Source organism: Corvus moneduloides, chromosome 3, assembly GCF_009650955.1.
Source record: "Corvus moneduloides isolate bCorMon1 chromosome 3, bCorMon1.pri, whole genome shotgun sequence".
NCBI classification, from domain to species: domain Eukaryota; kingdom Metazoa; phylum Chordata; class Aves; order Passeriformes; family Corvidae; genus Corvus; species Corvus moneduloides.
Window position 1 is genome coordinate 20,216,321 of NC_045478.1, and position 18,752 is coordinate 20,235,072.

Consider the following 18,752-nt stretch of genomic DNA (forward strand, 5'->3'; position numbering starts at 1 on the left):
CTCCTCTCCCTGCTGAAACTCCCAGAGAGGATGTTCAGCTGCAGGCACAGTTGTCCTTTTCTGTGGGTGGATTCTCCCTTGGGTGCTGCTTTTGTAGGAACACAGCAAGAGTGCAAACTTCAGCCTCTATGTCTACATTGTTGTATAATATGCTATTGATTCCACTGTCTTTGGAAACCAGCCACAGTTTCTTCATATACAAAATGAATGTATAAAATTAACTGTGGTGGTTTTCCAAATATTTAATATGTGGAGATTAACTTAGTCAATAATTCTGAAAGAAGATTAGTTCTAGAGGGTAATAGCATTTTGTTTTGCTGTTCAAAAATTAGTTCCTCTGACCACACTATTTACTGCAACACTCCTTTCTTTTTAATTTTTTTTTTCTAAATACAGATTCTATTCTGTGTCTTTGATAAAAACAGTCACAAAATGTTGGGATTTGGTTAGAGGATCAGGGACACGGATCATTGATAGAATTATGGGATCAATAAAAGAACTATACAAGCAGTAGGCCTGCAAGCAAAAGGCCTGTGTGTGAGAAAAACCCTGCATGAGAAAAAGCCCTGTGAGAACCAAGCCTGAGAAACAAAGAGGGAGTTTTGAAGATTTACAGCTGTGTAGATAAGACCCAGAGAAGGGGAGGTGAACTCTGAATTCTTTAAATCATAACATAACTGTAGAAGCTTGCCAATGTAAGTCCAATTATGTAGAAGCAGAAATATGCTTTGATAAGTTTTAAGCCACTTAAGAGTTAACAAGCTGATATACTATATAAGTGCCTCTGGATTGCTAATAAACGGAGCTTGCTCTTATCAACCACATTGGTTTTGGACTGCAATTTCTCCTCCTGCCGGAGCCACTGGGCCTTTTTTCAATTCCAACAACAAAATACTGAACATATAATAAAAGCAAAAGAACAACCATCTTTCTATCTGTCCATCAAAGCTGTGAATAACAGATTAATAGCAAAATGGAGTTGAAACATTCATGGGACTGTAACCATGTAACAGGTCCACAAGCTGGGAAACTTATCTAATGCTTACAGGGTTGTGACTGAATTTCTTTGTATGTCCCCTGCCATGGCCAGTCATGGCTACATCAAAGGTAGGCTTGACCCATCCACGTGCTGGGCTCCACTGCTGAGCAGGAGCAGCTTCCAGTGCTAGATTTAGCTACACGTTAAATACTCAGTGATAGATTAATACATGATCACAAAAATTTCCTTCAAGAGCAGCCTTGAAACATGCTCTCTGAATGACGTCACAGCTCCAAGACAGACATCCAAAATCTGTGCCTTATTTAGAGCACTTGACACTTGCAAGTCTATGCCATGACAATCTGTGCACCTTTTATCCCTCTGCACTGAATGCTTCTACCACACGAATAATATTAGCCTTGGAGTCCTATTCTTAAAGATCCCTTAAGATGTCTCTTTTTTAAGTAGATGGGATTTTGAGGTTTGAATTAGTCAGGGTTCATTGATTAGACCTCTATGGTCCCTGTGATCCACATTTTATTCAAGTTATGGGAAACAGTATGAGTCTCCTCTCAAACTAAATATCCATGTAGTAATAAAAATATATGGGGGTTTTGCACTTCAAAATCAATACTAGTAGTGCTATTTCAAAGAATATATCGTAAACACAAATGACTTTTGAAGACTTGTGCAGTTTTATAGCTACAGCAGACTTTTTAAAAATAGGACTCAATATATTGTGGCATATCTTTCAGATGGATCCGTTTTCCCATCATACGAAGCACTGCTGGTCAGGGACTAGATGTCTGCCCTAGCCTCTCCTGGTAAGACTTTGGTAATGGGAATGTTTCTAAGGCTATTACTTAAAAACATAAACGGAAAAAATAATATCTTGCCCCAGATGGAAATTGGAAACACAGCAAACTAGATATTTTTTTCATAACTATGGCATACTCTTAATAATTAGGACTTTTGTGGCTGATTCAGGTTACTCAGTGCTCTCAGTCACTCAATGTCTGAAAGAATGGTCTTCTTTAAGAAGCCTGTGTTCTTTCTGAATGCTCTCAAGATAAGTTTGCAAGCTCTCAATAGTCCATATCTCCAGGGTGACAGGGACTAGATTTACCTGTCTGTGGTGAAATTGCAGGCTGTTATTAATTTCATTTAACCTTCCCTGTATTTTAAATTTAAACTCTCTCACCATATGGAAGATGAGCCACCTTTAACACAGCCTGATTTGGTTCTCTTTACAGTTAACCAAACATTTTCCTCTATGTTTAATGAAAGAGGAATGAGGCACTTATGGAGACTGTGGAGTGGTTATCAACTACAGTTTGCTGAGGCAAAAAAAGGTTTTCTATTCTGATAGAAGCCCTACATGACAGTACATAGAGAAGCTGGTCAGTAATCAAGCTCCAACACTAAGGAAAGCAATTTAGGTTGCTCTAACTTAAACATCACCAAGGGCTGTGATGGGCATGGGGCTTTCCTGTAGCCTGAGTTGTACAGGCTGTGCTTTGAGAAACAAAAGTATGGTTTTACTTTTCTACTCAATTTTTTGAGTGAAAGCAGGACTATGCTTTTAAATTAAGTGATCAAAAATACAGTATCTTATATTTATACCTATTTATGTTTCTTCTAGCCCTCTAACAAGCTTTGAACACGTTTTCCATCTGCTCAAAGCAAAGATGTGATGTATGTATGTTTCAGCAGCTCCCTGAAGATCATTTTTATGCATACATTGAAAAGACAGCTCTCTTCAAAAGTTTGCATTAGCTGGAAGAAGTATTTTTGCTTTCAATGAGGAATGTTAAGATCCTTTCACTTTATCTGGCTGAAAATATAAATTTTACTTTGCTATTTTCCCCAATGGAACTCAAAACCTTGAAGCATGAGAGCAATAACATTGGGAGGGACCAGTAAGGTTTCCCAGCAACATAAACAGGTAAAAAATTCATGTATGTATTAAATACATTAACTATGGTTTATTAACTCTACAAAAAAAAATTAAATGTCTACCTGTTTCATTTAATAGTTGTACTGGTTTCTATTTTTCTATCATTGTCTGCTCCAATGTTTCTTGGCTTTACTCACCTGTTTAGACCCTGGCATTTCTCTCGAAGAATTTAAGTTAGAACCTTACCTTTATTGGAAAACATGGATTTTGTTTTTCACAAGTCATCTGGCACTCCATCCCACTTAGGAAGGTGGTTCTACTTGTGCTCTGGGGTGTGAATGCAATGTCATGGTCTATGTACTGTCCCCATACCATAATGATATCAGAATACAGGTTGTCTTCAGTAACAGCCTCATTAGATGCATGAATAATTTTTCTTGTCACTTCACGAACCTGAGAAGAGAACGAATTTACCTCGAGTGCCAAGCAGTTTTTACTTCTCACAAAATGATAAAACACTAAAAACTATGGGGAACAGTGATAAAAGCTATCTTCCCCCCTCCCCAACTTTATGTTGTATAGTGCTTCTAATGCTTTGCCTAAAACCAAACCAAAACAAAAAATCCAACAACAGTATAAAATCCAACCTCTGTCAGGCTCTTCTTTCTGTTCAGGAGCTGAGACCCAGGTGCCACAAGCATATTCAAAGATGTTTCAGCTGAGTTTTTTATGTTTGCCAGTAAGCAGTGTATCTTTGGTCTGGGTTCTTTTTTGAATTTTGAAAACCTCACGTTTCTTTTAGACTGTCTAAAAGTTTTTTTTCTATTTATTATGTTTTTTTCCTCCTTATACAAAAAGATTTGCTGGGAAAACTCAAATCACTGTTGATACACAGAGGGTCTGAGCTGCTCCATACATAAATGAAGGAGATTATGCAGCCCAGGACATGAGCTAGGTTGCAAACACATGGTAGCTGAAAGTTCTGCTTCCTTTTCCCAGGCAGGGAGAAGCCAAAATATATTTCTGACATGCTTCTGTGCAAGCTGCATGGAGATACAGATACTCTGAGGATGAGCACGTGGAGACATCGATGCTACATGTCCAGCCTATATTAATAACCAAGCAAAACCATCAGAGCAAAATCAGCACTCAGTTTGTGGAAATGTTAGGGGTATCATTATTCACAGATTCCTCCCTCATGCTGCAAAATATTCCCTGGCATATAACAGCTACCTTGGAAGTCAAGCAACTGAAAGGGCAGCACATAAAATAGATAAAACACTACAGAGCCTGTAATAAATATAAGGGCTATATAATGAATGTATAAGGCAGGTTCCATTAAATGGAATTGGTAAGGGCAACAGGCAACATGGGGCTTGTTAGGAACATCAGGATTTATACTGAAATAGTTGAGAGCAAGCTACATACAGGTCATCAGGAATTCAAGACTTTAGATGAGTATTTTAACAGCTTTGGTGGCCACAAAGCACAAACTTTTTCTTGAAGTTAGTAAAATTGTCTTATCCCTGTTAACTATCACAGTTACACTGTGATCTAGTATTGCTTTATAGCAATCCTCACACTTATCTATCATCTTCACATTATTTTCACGTTACTTTTAAAAGGATATAGTTAGATAGCTAAAGGTACAAAAAAAAAGGACAATTATGTAAATGAGAAAAAACTTTTTTACATTATTTTTACCCTATCTTACTCTGAAACAAAGCAGAGAACCTTCCTGATGGTCAGATGTTGATAACCAGATTTGGTATGGTTATATAATCTTTTTTAAGAGTGTTTTACTTTACAAACATGTACCCTAATGAATCTAGAAAAAGGTAGTTTGTACTATGTACTGGAAATTTGCCTGTGTAAATGTCAGGTTTCCATCTCTGAGCGCTAAATTGTGCAGCTTAGAGACAATGTTATTTAATTAATAGCATGAGTTGCAGCTGACATTAACACTAAATTCTCTTGCTTATCCTTATTAAACATACAATGGTTAAAATGAAAAGACTTTGAGTCCATTAAAAGTCAGGTTTCAAAGCAATGATGACAAATCACAAATTATAAATCCAGCCCAAATCATTGCACACTGCACTGGGGAATTTTTCACCCAGCCCTCTGTGCAAATATTCTCTTTTCAAACTTCCCTCTATGGCGGGTCTGCTATTTTTTAAGAATATGAGGTGCTAAAATCCATAAATATTGCAATATTTTCTAAGCTCAGTTAGTTGGACTAGCTAAAAAATGAAGTTATGATTTGACAGCAATACTTGTTCAGTTAAGGCTTGCTACCCTATGAGGAATGGCATACCTGCACGCACCTACACATGTGCTAGCACGTCTATGTGCTTTATATTTATTTAGTTAACATCCAGCCTTCTTTTCCCCCTCCTCCTTCCCTGAATAAAGGCACCATTATTAAAGCAAAGAATCATAAAATCACTAGAAAGTCGAGGCTGAAAGGAAATTCTGGAGACCACAATGTGCAACTGTAAATTGAAAGCAGGGGTTAGGCTATTGAGAGCCCCATCAAGACAGATCTTGGGTATTTCCCATTAGGGATAAGCCAGAAGTTCTCTAGGCTGGAATCCATATTCCAACAAAACCCTATTCCACTATTTAATTGTGCTCACAACAAATTAATTTCTTTTTTCAAGACAAAATTTTCTCTGGAGCAACTTGTGACCATTGCAGCATGCATCCTTGTAGACCTCCCTCATCTTTACAATTTCATCATGGGAAGCTCAAAATTGGGTTGACCTTGCACCTTTTCTCTACCTGAGCAATCATCACCCTGTGTCTGCTGGCTGCCTGCTGTCTGGTGCCTTCCAGGCCAGGCATTTGGCCAGCTCCTGCCCCGCCTGCTCTCCCCCACAGCACTTTATGGAGTACTGGGCTGCCCCTCAAGGCAGTCAGTGCCCCCCGGCACTGCTCCGTGGGCTTACCCCAGCCAGGGGCAGGGGAACTCTCACCACGTGGTTGCACTTATGCTTTAGCAAAGCCACTGGCTTCTTAACTAAGCTCCACAGATACATCTGAAGTATTTTACACAAGATACATCATTCACTGATGCAAATGGAGATCTATGGTAGCAGATATGGTAATAGCCCAGTGAAAGAGTTTCAAGTGATCTTGCGATCTACTTCCTAACCGAGGGCAGATGGAATCCATTGTATCGGATGCTGGGATCCCATCCTCGAGGTTGCCTGAGGCCATCTTCATAGGCTGCTGGAAGCCATCTAGCCAAAGCTGTGTTGGATGCTCCCCATCTAGGATGCTCCCTATGAAAAGAAAAACAAAACAAAAAATCCCCCAAAAGCAACAGCAGCAAAAACAGAAAAAATCCTGAACCTCTGAATATATTCTGAATCTACTATATATATAATATTTATATTTTATTTATATTCTGAATATAAAACCTGAGCATAAAAAATATAATAATAAAATAATATGAAATAATCATCAGCTACAGAGCAATATGCCATTGTAATTAGATGTTCACATGGCAATTTTTGAGAGGGCATCAAATACTTTTCTTCATGTATGCCAATATTAATTTTACTCAAAAGGAAAATACTGAAAACTTAAACTACTAATGAATTATTACTGTTTTACTCATGTTTATAACCTACGTTGGTTACCTTTTGACATTTTTGAAATACTTGCTGTGAAGGTGACTTCCTGATAGTGTCCTCATTCCCCATAAAGTCAGATGTAGTCCCAAGTGCATTTGCTAACATCTTTAAAAAGATGTTTGTTTAGGGCAACAGCTAGGAAATCAAGACTTAGGAAAATATGAAGAAAACCTGGAGTACAGGTGAATAAAGCTTAAAAGAAAAATGGACACTAGTCATAGAGAAGAAATCATTTAGCAAGACCAAAGAAGCCAGGACTGAGCAGGTGGGAGCAATGGCTGAATGCAGGGGCAAGACTCCCCCTGGTTGAAGCTATACCAATTTCTTGAGTCCATCTTTGGGAGGGCCTGTGTACAAGGCCAGGCACTGAACTATCCTGCTAAGTTGCCAGCACTAATTGCACTGTATTTTTTTCTCACAACAACTTGCATTTCTCTGAATGTCACCTGCCTGGGCGCACCTTGGCACCATTACATACCAGTTTGTCATCCCACAGCCAGCCAACTTGGAAGGGAGAAGGGGAGTAAAAAACTATAGACAAACATGTAAAAGTAAGAGGGTGACAAGAATCAGGTCATACTTAATTTGAGGGTCAGCAAATGATTCTTGCTAATTTCTATTTATTAGTATAGTAAGGATTCTTGGGTTTGACCCAATTAATTTTCTCTCTATCATGAATATTTTAAATGCATTTTTTCTAAGATGAAATTTTAGGGTTTGTTGTTGTTTGGTCATTTTTTAACATGTCCCGTTCAATATATTTCCTAATAAATATATTCATAATAAATATATATCAACATTAAAAAGAAGAAATAATTTTTTGCAATGTACTCAGTTGAGTAAAACTGTAAAGTAAGCCACAAAGAACCAGAAATATTTCTGGAATGTTGATAGAAATACATAGTGTTAAAACATACATTTGTAAGTCTATCAGGATGATAAATAATTATAATGTTAATACTTCATTGATCTCCAGCACACTGAAGAGGCTCAATTTGCCAAGCTATATGGTACAGTAATATACTTAATTATCCACAATAATTCGCACTTGAAGGTTGAAGTATGCTTTAATAAAGCATTCAAATTAGTTACAGTTGATTTGCCTTTATTAAAATTGCATAAAATACTGCACATAGTGTAGTGCTATTTCACTCAATTAAAAATAATGAAATGTTAATGTAGCTGCTTAACCAGTGATTTTTCTCCTGATTGCTTTTGTATTTTAGCAGAATTACTGGAATGCTACTTAAGTAAAACCCTTCCCACATGCCTTTTTATTATTGCATCAAACATGTTAATGTCTTGGAATCTTGCTTGAGTTAAAAAGGCAGCTGAAAGAATGAGATTTTGCTACCCTACAGATTTATAGAGTGGTCAAATTTGATTACTATATATTTTGTTTATAGGAAGAGGGAGTTTTAATTTACTTGTGAAATACTGGTATTGTACCATTTGGATTTTGTTTTGGCTGCCTGAGAAGCAACCTGGAGTTGTAAACAGCAGCTCACAATCCAGACTTTCTTATTTTGAATCTTATTTTAATGTTCTGCCTAGTTTCAGATACAAGGAATGAATGCCATATGGCAACTTAATAATTGGAGTTTGTGATGTTTTACGTTGTGCTGAGCTACCACGTGTGTAACTTGTGGAAACTTGGGACACTTCTGGAGAATAAGCCTGCCACTAATTGAACACTTAGCTTTCACTGAGGTGAAGTAGCAATCCTAAAGGAAACATCTCAATTCCTCCTTGTGAAAGTCAGTGGATTGAGTCAGGACTGCTCGTTCTTCCCACTACATCCGGGAGCCATACTCTTACTCCTAAGTCTGCTGGTACTGGACCTTCAGACTGAGCATCAGGTCCTTACCTGAGAAAACGGTTAATGACAGGGCAGTGAAATAGAAATGCTGCAGATAAAGTTCCTCCTAGATGCCCCCAACGTTAGGTGTACAAAAAGTAAGCCAGTCATCTAAAAACCTGTCCATCAATCCAGAAAGACAGACCTGAGTGCCATCCTGTCATTCCATTCTATTTCTCACTAGCAGGAACAGACAAAGATGCAGCCTTGCAGTGGACATATAACTACCTCCGAAGGCTAGGATTAGGTGACGCTAATTGCACCGTGAGAGTCCATTTCTTTAGTACCTGTAATTCCTTCACCCTTGAATTTCTCTCATTGTACTAGACATTAAAAAAATACACAGATCAATACTAGCTAGTTGGGATTAAAAAAATGGGAAAAAACCAGCTCTTTGGATTTTCCTTCTATTCCTTATTCTTAATTTTAAAATAATATAATTTTATTTTGCTTGTTTAGGCAGAAAGAAAACTAAAATCTGTTAATATCTGTTACTAGTAGAAGTGGATATTAACTCTGCTGGGAATGTTATGTTGCTATTCTCCATAGAAGGTCATGTTTATGCTATTCTGCTACACCTCTGTTCTAGGAAGTGCACACTAAAACAAAACAATCTCAATGCTGTGGAATAAATCCTTTGTAATTGATCAGATTTGTCTCAAACATGCAAACTGATTTAGTAAAACATCTGTAAAGCATTTCCTTGCTCACTTCTAAATAGATTTAAATAGATTTTTCTTGAAGGCCCACAATTAATTCCACTATAAATTTTATTTTTAAATTTCACTTATGAAATGCAGTGTTTACTGATCTACAGGACAGCTACATATTCAAACTGAGTGAGGAAAAGTACAAGTGCAACATAGGTCCCGATATATTTTCTACCTGAAAGTGGAAGCTGTAAAGCAAGGAAAAGCACAGACTGGTACTTCATTTAATGTCTGAAGACTTTAAAGCTGGCTTACATCACAGAATATGTTATTTACATTACTGTATAATGGGATTTTAAGCTGATGTATTTCAGTAGAGCTAGAGGTGTTTCAAGGAGCTCACAAAGTTTTAGAATCAGTTAAGATCTGACTCACTGGTTCAAAAGTCTTTGGTTTTGGAGAGTTTTTTGCTGCCTTGCAACTTTTACAGATATTTAGAGCAAAAAGTCCAAAATACCACCAAATATGAGTGGTGGGTTTAAATTCTGATGCGGTGAAGCATAAAAATATACAAAGTAGAAGAGTGGCTACAAACCAGACTCAATGAATCATATTTACCCTACCCAGCTTTAGACACCAGACTGAAATGCCTATACACATCCTAGTATTATCAGTCACTGAAGAGAAAGCAGAGTGCTTCTTTCCGTATCTAGGGAGAAAGACTACACAACCATGCCTGTAAATTAAGAGCTTCAGCCATGTGTCTATGTTCAGCTGCATGAATCTTGGACAATGTATTCAAGCCCTGATGGAGTTGTCAGTGCAAATATTGTACTAGCTGCTAGTTCAGATTCCAAGGAACTCTGAACATGCCTGGGGGAAATTATGGATACCCACACAGTTAGATTTATAACACTGATGCATATCAGGTTGTGTCCTTTCAGCAAAGAGTCTATCAGGCATGTTCCTTGCAAATAACTTTGACGTAGCAAAACAAATTCATCTCATAAAACCAGACTTGCTGAATAATAAAACTGCAGAATTTTACTGCCCTTTATTCACCACATTGCAAAGCACCTTAACCTGTACAATGACAATGGCCTTCCATTTTCATCTCTGTAGCACTTCAACTGTAATCTTACAGTCCTCCTTTCAGTTTGTGACCTTAGGTCTATGTATCCAGAGGCTGCTGAGTACAAATATTGTTTACCCTTGTACTTAAAAGGGGCTCTCATTCTCAGTTTTACACTCTCATTGCATTGGAGGATTCTGAAAAGACAGGTACATCTATTATGTTGGGTTTTGCAGGAAGCAATTGTCACATAGATTAGGCAACAAGTAGATAGTAGTAGTGAAAAATAACCACTCAACATATACAACCAGACATCTAAAATTAAATAGAACACCTAGAATTTTTAGATTCTAGGGAATCTAAGAATGTGGGAAAATACAAAAATAGTTCTCCTTGTGAAGTAATATAGTTTTCCTGCTTTAGATAATTTTATCCAATTCAATCAAAAATAAATGCTGGGTTAGAATTAAGTTTGCTTTTTATATAGAAGAAGGAATCTACTGAATCAGCTCTCCCTAAATGTAAAGTTCCTCACATAATCTTAGAAGCTTTCAGAGGGAAAGCCTGTCTACAAAAATTAGTGTACCAAAGTTTAAATGATGGGCTCTTCCTCTGGGAACTTTCACAGGCACCTCATTTACTGTTGGTTCCAAAGTTAACAGATTAATGTCAGGCCCCCTCCACCAATTTCCTCAGAAAAAGTAAACACAGCTTCTTGAGTTGAAAGAATGAAAAAGAAGGATTTTTCCAGACACAATTCTTATCATACATACCTGTTATTGCAGGCACCAGTGATGAGTCGATATTTATTAGCTAAGCAATTATTTGGACATTTTGGTGGCAACATATAAGGCAGACATCCAGAAATATTAGCAATCATAGTGAGCAGATCAGCTGATAAATGATCTGAAAGGAAGAACCCAGACAAGCAATTTGCTCTATCAGATTCAGCTGCTCCAGTAGAAAATGCATTATTGTCAGCTGCATCTACAGCATTCTCCCTCTTCCTAGGAAAGAGCACTTAGTGAGAAGTGCTGCAAGAGGCTGTCTCAGGGACTTAGAGGAAGAGCTGGCTTTATTATCTGATGAATGGAGAATGAAAAGAAAGAGGTCCAGCAATAGCTGAGAGCTGGGGCTGACCTGCTCTCTGCTTCCTTCTTTCCCTGCATTGTAGTCCTTTGCTTGGCTGGTCCCTGTGCTTACAACAAAGGCATAAAAAATGCCATTCAAGAACAAAAGTATATGCCAAGGAGGAAAAATGTGGGACTGGAAAGATGCAAATTTAAAGACCCTGCAGATGACTATAGAATTCATTGTTCATTGGAAGATGATCAGAATTATTAGCTGGAATTTGGAAGCTAGGTACAATCAAGTCCCTTTCTACCAGTAGAGAGCATGTTATAAATATATTTCTAATACAATCCAAGATGGGGTTCCCAGTGAGCATCTGATGTCGAGGGACAAAGCCACACTATTGTGTAAGGGAGACCTGTTCTCACCTCTGCAGGTATTGAAATATGTATGGCCAGTTGGAGGTGGATGCACGCATGAAAAAGGAGCAACCTGGTCTAAAGGAGGGTGACCCTTCCCATGGCAGGGGGGTTGGAACTACGGGGTCTCTAAGGCTCCTTCCAACCCAAATCATTCTATGATTCCATGAATATCCTTCCTGAACTCAGAGAACCCTTGACATTCAAAGTGACTGCAACCATCACATGATTAAAGATGAGGGTAGAGGTAACATATAACATATATTGCCCTTGTCTCCCCACTGCACATCACATATCTATTTGTTCTGCCCATTCAACTCTGAATTAAACTGCTTTAGTTCATTGTTCAGTCCAAAAAAATAAGCCAGAAAAATGAACAACAAAGATTCAAGAGCCAAATCAGCTCAAAAAATGTTCTGTTGAGCAGTTAGAATCTGTACAAGGTAGTAGCAAGAACAGAGAGAGAATAGGTTGTTAGACTGGCTACATAATCTTGTCATTATATACTAGTTAATCATGCCAAATTTGTGGATAGAGCTTTACTTCTGTGTTAGTTCAGGTGTAAATTATACTCAGAGCCCAGCTCCCCAGTTATCTGGGCTGCCAAGGTAGTAACTCCCATGTTTTCTTTAAAGTCAATTTAGTTCTTTAGTTAATGTAAAATTATTTTGTTGTGGCACATAGACTGTAGAGCGTCTATTCATGTTCCATTAATGTTGTTTCATCTCTGAAAATTAACAAGAGCTTTGTGCACTTCTTCTGCAGTTTAGAAATTCAATTTCTTTTGAAATCGCACAGCACAAAAATAATTGTATCTGTGTGTGTATGTGTAGGTACATAAATATATGCACAGAAATACTCATATAGATAGAGATATTTTTTTAGTTCTACAAACATCCCATTAGTTTAGTAAGCTAGATATTTCTGCAAGGGAATAAAATAGTAGAATAACTGTGGAGCTTTATGTTTGTCTACAGCACTCTAATGTTTCTATATCTTGGAAAAAAATGTTTTAATAATAAGACAGAAGACTTCATGGAAGTGACAGAATTAAATTATGGGGGAAAAAAGTCAATGTTTCTGCTATTTTGAACCTTCCAGACACCAGACAGAGAAATTAATCTCTAATTAACAGCAAGTATTTTACTTTACTTAGACAACACTGAACTTTCTGGACTATCCCTCTTTCTTTTCCCATCTAACATAAAAAAACCCCAGTTAAAGTGGAAATAAATGTGTAACAGCACCGCATTATAAAATTAGATTTGAAAATAAGAACATGTTTTTTTAAGAGAGGGATATGCATATGTTGAGAGGAAGTGTGTTTGAAAATGCCAGTGCCATAGTGTGATAAAAGATCAAGCACTAAACCCAAGCTGCTGGGGAAGATAGATATTTCACTGTAAACAAGAAGCTTGCAACACTGAGGATATGCAGGCTGATTTATGGGCAACACACAGTCATGAGTTCACAGGATGCCAACAGTGCAATGTTGCTCTCCTCAACTGCAGGAACACCACCCACACTCCAGCAAAGAAAAATGTAAACCTATCCGAGGTGCTTTCAAGAACAAAAGAAAGTGCAAAAGTAAAATAAAAGTGAATTTAACCCAACTTTAATCTAAAAGACGGCATTCAGCAAATCAATAGGGTGGTTTGCCAATGTCAATACACTATATTTACCAGTTAGATGCAATGAGCGCTTGTGCTTCTGGCAAACTTTTTCTCTCAGCACCTGAATTGACATTTCCATTCGTTCAGCTGCTTGGGAAATATCTTGACTGTCCTGTTCAGGAAATTTTGAGAAAGCCAGCAGCAAAGTAGGGGTTGCTATTCCGTTTCCTTTGACCTTTCTATAATTGAGATAAATACAGAAGGTTTTGCAATGTATACATTTTTAGAACTTTTTCATAACAATAAAGCTGTCTGTGCTGGATAGGTTGAAAGTTTAAGGTATATTTTGATTGAAGAGTACATTGGGAAAGCAAAGATGAGGACTCTTTTGTGACCTTGTTCTGCAAGGAAAATTCTAAAAGAGAAACTCCCTTTCTGTTGGACACACACAACAAGAGTTCAGTTTGTGGGAAGCCTTTAGGATGAGACAGAAACTGTTGGGGTGAGCAGAGCCTGCGGCACTAAATGGAAGATCTTGTGCAGGACAGTCGCAAAAGTGAGGTCCCAACTTACTACTGCAAGCAGGCTTTGCTTTCACATAACATTTAATACCAAAGACCAATAGCATTTCTGAGCACCAATTCTCTTTAAAGTCTATATATCTACATACACAGTATTTCAAAGGAAGCTTAACAGTCTGGTGGTTTGTCCGGGTTGAGTAACTGGTCTGAGATTTATTCCTAATAAAATTTCAATTCCTAATTGAAACAATCATTGTTAAACATTTACCTTTAGCATCTCTTAGCATTTATCATCTTTAAGATATTGACCAAAAAATTGCCACAATATCCTGTGAGACAGATAAACATGAGTATCTCCATCTAGTACATGAGGCAGCTGAGCCACTGAAAGCTTGAGATTTATGCTTCTAAATTTTAAATGCCTTAGGGTTATCACCCAAATACTAACACTATAACCAGAAAGTGACCTCAGTCTCTACGTACAGAGAGGCAACAGTTCTTGACAAGGTCTGTCTATATAAACAGTTAACTCTCACAGAGCTCTGCAAATCATGACTTATTTTCAAATCACAGGGATAAGTCTTTAGGAAAGTCTAAGCAAAAGTGGGGTGATTGTGCCCTGTAAAACTTAGCTGATGTGTTCCAAATTTCGGAGAAATTTAATTTTGTGTAGCACAGAAACCTAGTCAGAAAACGGTTGAAAGAACTCACTCTCATACTAAACCTCAAACACAAAGGAGCTTTCCCTAATTTGTTACCTAACCACAGTCCAAGATAAACGTTTTATTTCCTTTCCCTTATCTTTCTTTTCATCTGTTGTAGACAGAAGAGGAAATATTAAATTCACTTTAACAGTCCACTTTAAGGCAATAGGGTTTGGTTCCTGATGCCATAGGAGCTGTTCCCATCTCACTCTGCACTGGAAAAAACATAATTAACTTTCAAAACTGTGTCCATAAAATTGTAATTTTTGAGCCATATGTTAATGGAATTTTTTGTGCTATTTAGTTCAGAAAAACATTAGTATTTCTTTTTGGGTTTCTTCTTTTGTCTCACATTTTAAGAGAGCAACTTATATGGTGATAATGCACAAGGTCATATTGGATCATATGATCAGTGACATAATCATAGAATGATTTGGGTTGGAAGGAACTTAGAAACCCCCTAGTTCCAACCCCCCTGCCATGGGCAGAGCCACCTTCCTCTAGACCAGATTCCTCAAAGGTAATGGGAGCAGTGAATCTGTGATTATATGGGTTCTCAAGAACAGGAAGACTGACTAACTTTTCTGTTATGAAAGGTTTTTTACTGAATAGATTCTTCTTTTTTTTTTTTTTACCTTTTAATTTCATAATGTGCAGCATAATCGACCAGACTGGAACCCTTCTGGATAGCCTTAGTAATGCAGTTATCTTCAATTTGTTCTCAACAGGGAAAAAAATAAAAAGAAACAAAGATAAATATGTTAATATAGAATATATTTATTAAAATGTTTACAGTTAGAAAATATATAAATATCTAATATTAAGGTGAAATTTTTTGCCCTTTAAAACCATCTCCATATTTTATTCCTGAAATTAATGTTGCGGCTTCTGACCTCTCTGAAAAGTAAAGTAAGGGCAGTAAATAAATTCTTCCATAATTTATAAGACTTAAAGAGTTAGATTTCCTTGCTGTTTCTTGAAGTATAAATCCAGTTATGGACATGTATAGTACCAAACATAATAGGTCCAGCTGAAACATGTTCTCTGGATGCAACTGTGTTCCTTAGGCTTCATATGTATTTTTCATCAAACTGTCCTTGGATTGACAGGACAAATCTGAGCCTCCCTCACAGGTAATATGAGCTGGTCTGAGCCATATGAAGAATTCAAGTCCATATGAAAGAAAGAAGAAAACTAAGACCTGGGATGCGGCCAGTGCATGAAAGCCCTATTCTCATTTCTTCACCTATGTTTGATGGAAGAATATATGTGAACATAATAATACTTCAGCGGTGCTATTTCGTATACTACTATAGTGGTTTAGTTTATTCCTCTTCTGTGTACGTGTTTTATAATAAAAGAATTTTTAAGGTCCAACTGTTTTATTTCTATCTGAATTTTGTGGGATGGCCCATTTTTTTCTTAGAAAATGAATCGTAACAAATAATAACAGTCATTTATGTACAATCATTTGTCATTTATGCACAGTGTAATTTTAGGGGAGCATATTCTATCTGTAGTCCATACTGTGCTATTTCTATCATCTATTTTTTGAATAGGGCACTCAGCTCAAGGAAGAGAAATGTGTGATGAGGAGTAATCTTTCCTGGGCTAAATTATTCTCTACTAAAGTTTTCAGTATCTAAGTATAGCAGTAGTTATTCCTCTTTTTCACCTGTGCATAATAAAATATTCAGATCATTCATTTGATGTTATCATTCAGATTTCTGGTACTTCTGAAAACCTTTTTGAGTCTATGTTAAAAAACAAGTTGGATTTTCATAGGCCATACAATAAGTATATCTTTTAGAATTTAATATAGCATGTTTTTAAATTACTTTTAAGGGGCTTAGCTCTGAGAAATATAATATGCTTGAAGTATGGCTTGTCATGTAATATTGATTCAGACTCTGATCTTGAAGAGAACATCTACTTGCCATACTTAAATTCCATTGTCTGTCTTCCTTTGCTTCTAAGAAGTATGATTTTTGTACCAATATACTCTCTTCAAAAATGTGGTTCTTGAGTAATAAACATTATCTTGTACTGTCTCATCAGAACAAAGAACACCTACTATAAAAAGAATCACATTTTATCTATTCTATTTATCTATAGTCCATGTATATTTATATATATTGGTGCTTTCCTGCGCCTAGGGGAAGCATATAAAAACAGAAGGAGAGGGACTTCTTATATGGACAGGTATGGGACAGGATGAGAGGCAATGGTTTTAAATGGAGAGAGGGCAGGTTTAGATTAGATATTATGAAGAAATCCTTTACTGTGAAGGTGGTGAGGCACTGCAACAAGGTTGTCCAGAGAAGTTGTGGATGCCTCGTTTCTGGAAGTGTTGAAGGCCAGGTTGGAAGAAGCCCTGAACAACCTGGTCTTGTGAATGGCATCCCTACACATGACAGAGGGTGTGGAACAAGATGATCATTAAGGCCTCTTCCAACCTAAACCATTCTATTATATTTGGATTCATTTTCTATTAACTAACATACAACATAATGTGGTCATTTTAGGCCACATCTTTCCAAACAACTTGTATGGAAGCTCAAAGTAAAGAATTCACTCTGGAAAGAAAACTTGATCTCCTGTTTTGCAGTCATGGTACAAAAAAGATTTCTCGTCAGAAGTAACAGCTTGGGAATTTGTTTTAATTTAATATGTTTGTATATAATTTTATTTTATTTGTGATTCTACAGTAACTTCAGGTGAAAACTTTCCTAGGGAATCATATCATCATGCCTTATGAATGATGTATACAGCTATATAAGAGATTGTAGTTTGAAATCCTGTTTCTTTACTATCTCTGCCCTAATTTCATGTAAAATCAGCTTCTGCAGATTTCTTTTAAAACTCAGTCTAGTATCTGCTACACTTCTAGTTTATTTGATTGAACTGATTTAAATTGAGCAGATGCAAATGATGGTAAAAATTACAAGCTTACATTTTTTGAGCATAGGGAATACTGCAATCTGAAATGCTCTAAAATCCACAGAGTACCAGCAGCCAACAGACCCATGGGAGAGAAGCACCCTTGTGAGACAGCAGGAGAGTGCCAGGTGGGACATTCTATGGCAACTGCCTCTAGCCCAGGATGACCAAAGGTAATGATTAGCAGATGGGGAAAGAAACCCAGCAATCGTGCTTGTCAACATGTCATCTGACATGTGAACGTCACTAAGAAAGTAAAACCACTCCTAGTCAAGATACACTAGAGATATACTACACATACAAAGCTTTACTTACTGAGTTTCTGAAACTGCATTTTAAAGGGAAACATCCATGGAATAATTCTCACAGAAGCCAGATAGTGTATTTTGCACACAGAAGAGATTGAGCTATACTGATATTGCTATACTGTCTGCAGTGCCAGTGTATTTTCAGCTTAACAGTCAACATAAGAAATTAACATGTATTTTTACTGTTACTTACCAAAGATGGTGTCTTTCCCTATTTCAAGGAAAGAAAAGAAAACAGCTGTGAAGGCTATAGCTGCTGAAAATCCCAAAATAATGAAAATTTTCATCTACAAGTAAGAAGAGATAATTGTTGAAAATATATATATATGCATCTTCTAATTATAAGCCAGACTATAAATAATTTCCCATTAGAGAAAATTTTACTTTAAAATTAGATTTCCAGCCATGTTTGACTACGTTTTTGAAGTTCAAAGTAATTCACATTTTCTTTTTCCCTTCCTTACTCATTACTTTTCTTTTACATTTTGAGAAGCTTCTAGCACAATGAGACACATAACTTTATTTTACAACATAATATGTTCTCATGATACCAGCAGCACTTAGCCTACATATGAGAAATACATCAGTATTTTACCACCATTCATTTTGAACTTCTCTGTGCATTAGACTGATTTGATTGTAAATTAGTGATCACACATAAGATAATGAAATGGCCAAACTAATAACACTAATCAGACCCTAATCTATGCTCCTATCCATAGATTTTTGTGGTATCAAAGCAGCACAGTGAATATGCTCACACAGCTGAGGTGAGCTGCATTCTCCATTTCAGTACTGCTACTCTGGCAGTTCTTACAGCAGTGCAAATATATAAACTCTCCAAGAGGTATCACTTTACACATGCACTATGTTGATTGGAAATTGAAAGATTTGAAATATTTTTAGTTCCATATCCTACCAAAATTAAAAAAAAAAAAATTAATCAAGTCTGAAAATTCAGAGAAACTATATTGCCCATAGAAATTCAATGTACAAACACCACTTCCTTTTGCATTTCATGAGTTAATATGATGAATTTCTTCTGGAAAATGGCAAGAAAAAGTTTTATTGTCTGACCT

General features: G+C 36.8%; 1 protein-coding gene across 1 annotated transcript in view; it reads right to left on the bottom strand.

Moving 5' to 3' along the window:
- Positions 1 to 17,960, bottom strand: part of TPO (thyroid peroxidase) — a 37,276-nt gene extending 19,316 nt beyond the window's left edge. Inside the window, exons 1-6 of the mRNA XM_032101390.1 lie at positions 17,867 to 17,960; positions 15,061 to 15,145; positions 13,270 to 13,439; positions 10,871 to 11,003; positions 6,034 to 6,163; positions 3,123 to 3,329 (exon numbers count right to left, since the gene is read on the bottom strand). Coding sequence (XP_031957281.1) covers positions 3,123 to 3,329; positions 6,034 to 6,163; positions 10,871 to 11,003; positions 13,270 to 13,439; positions 15,061 to 15,145; positions 17,867 to 17,960 — 819 coding nt within the window. The remainder of the gene's footprint in view (positions 1 to 3,122; positions 3,330 to 6,033; positions 6,164 to 10,870; positions 11,004 to 13,269; positions 13,440 to 15,060; positions 15,146 to 17,866) is intronic.
- Between the last annotated feature and the right edge of the window lie 792 nt (positions 17,961 to 18,752).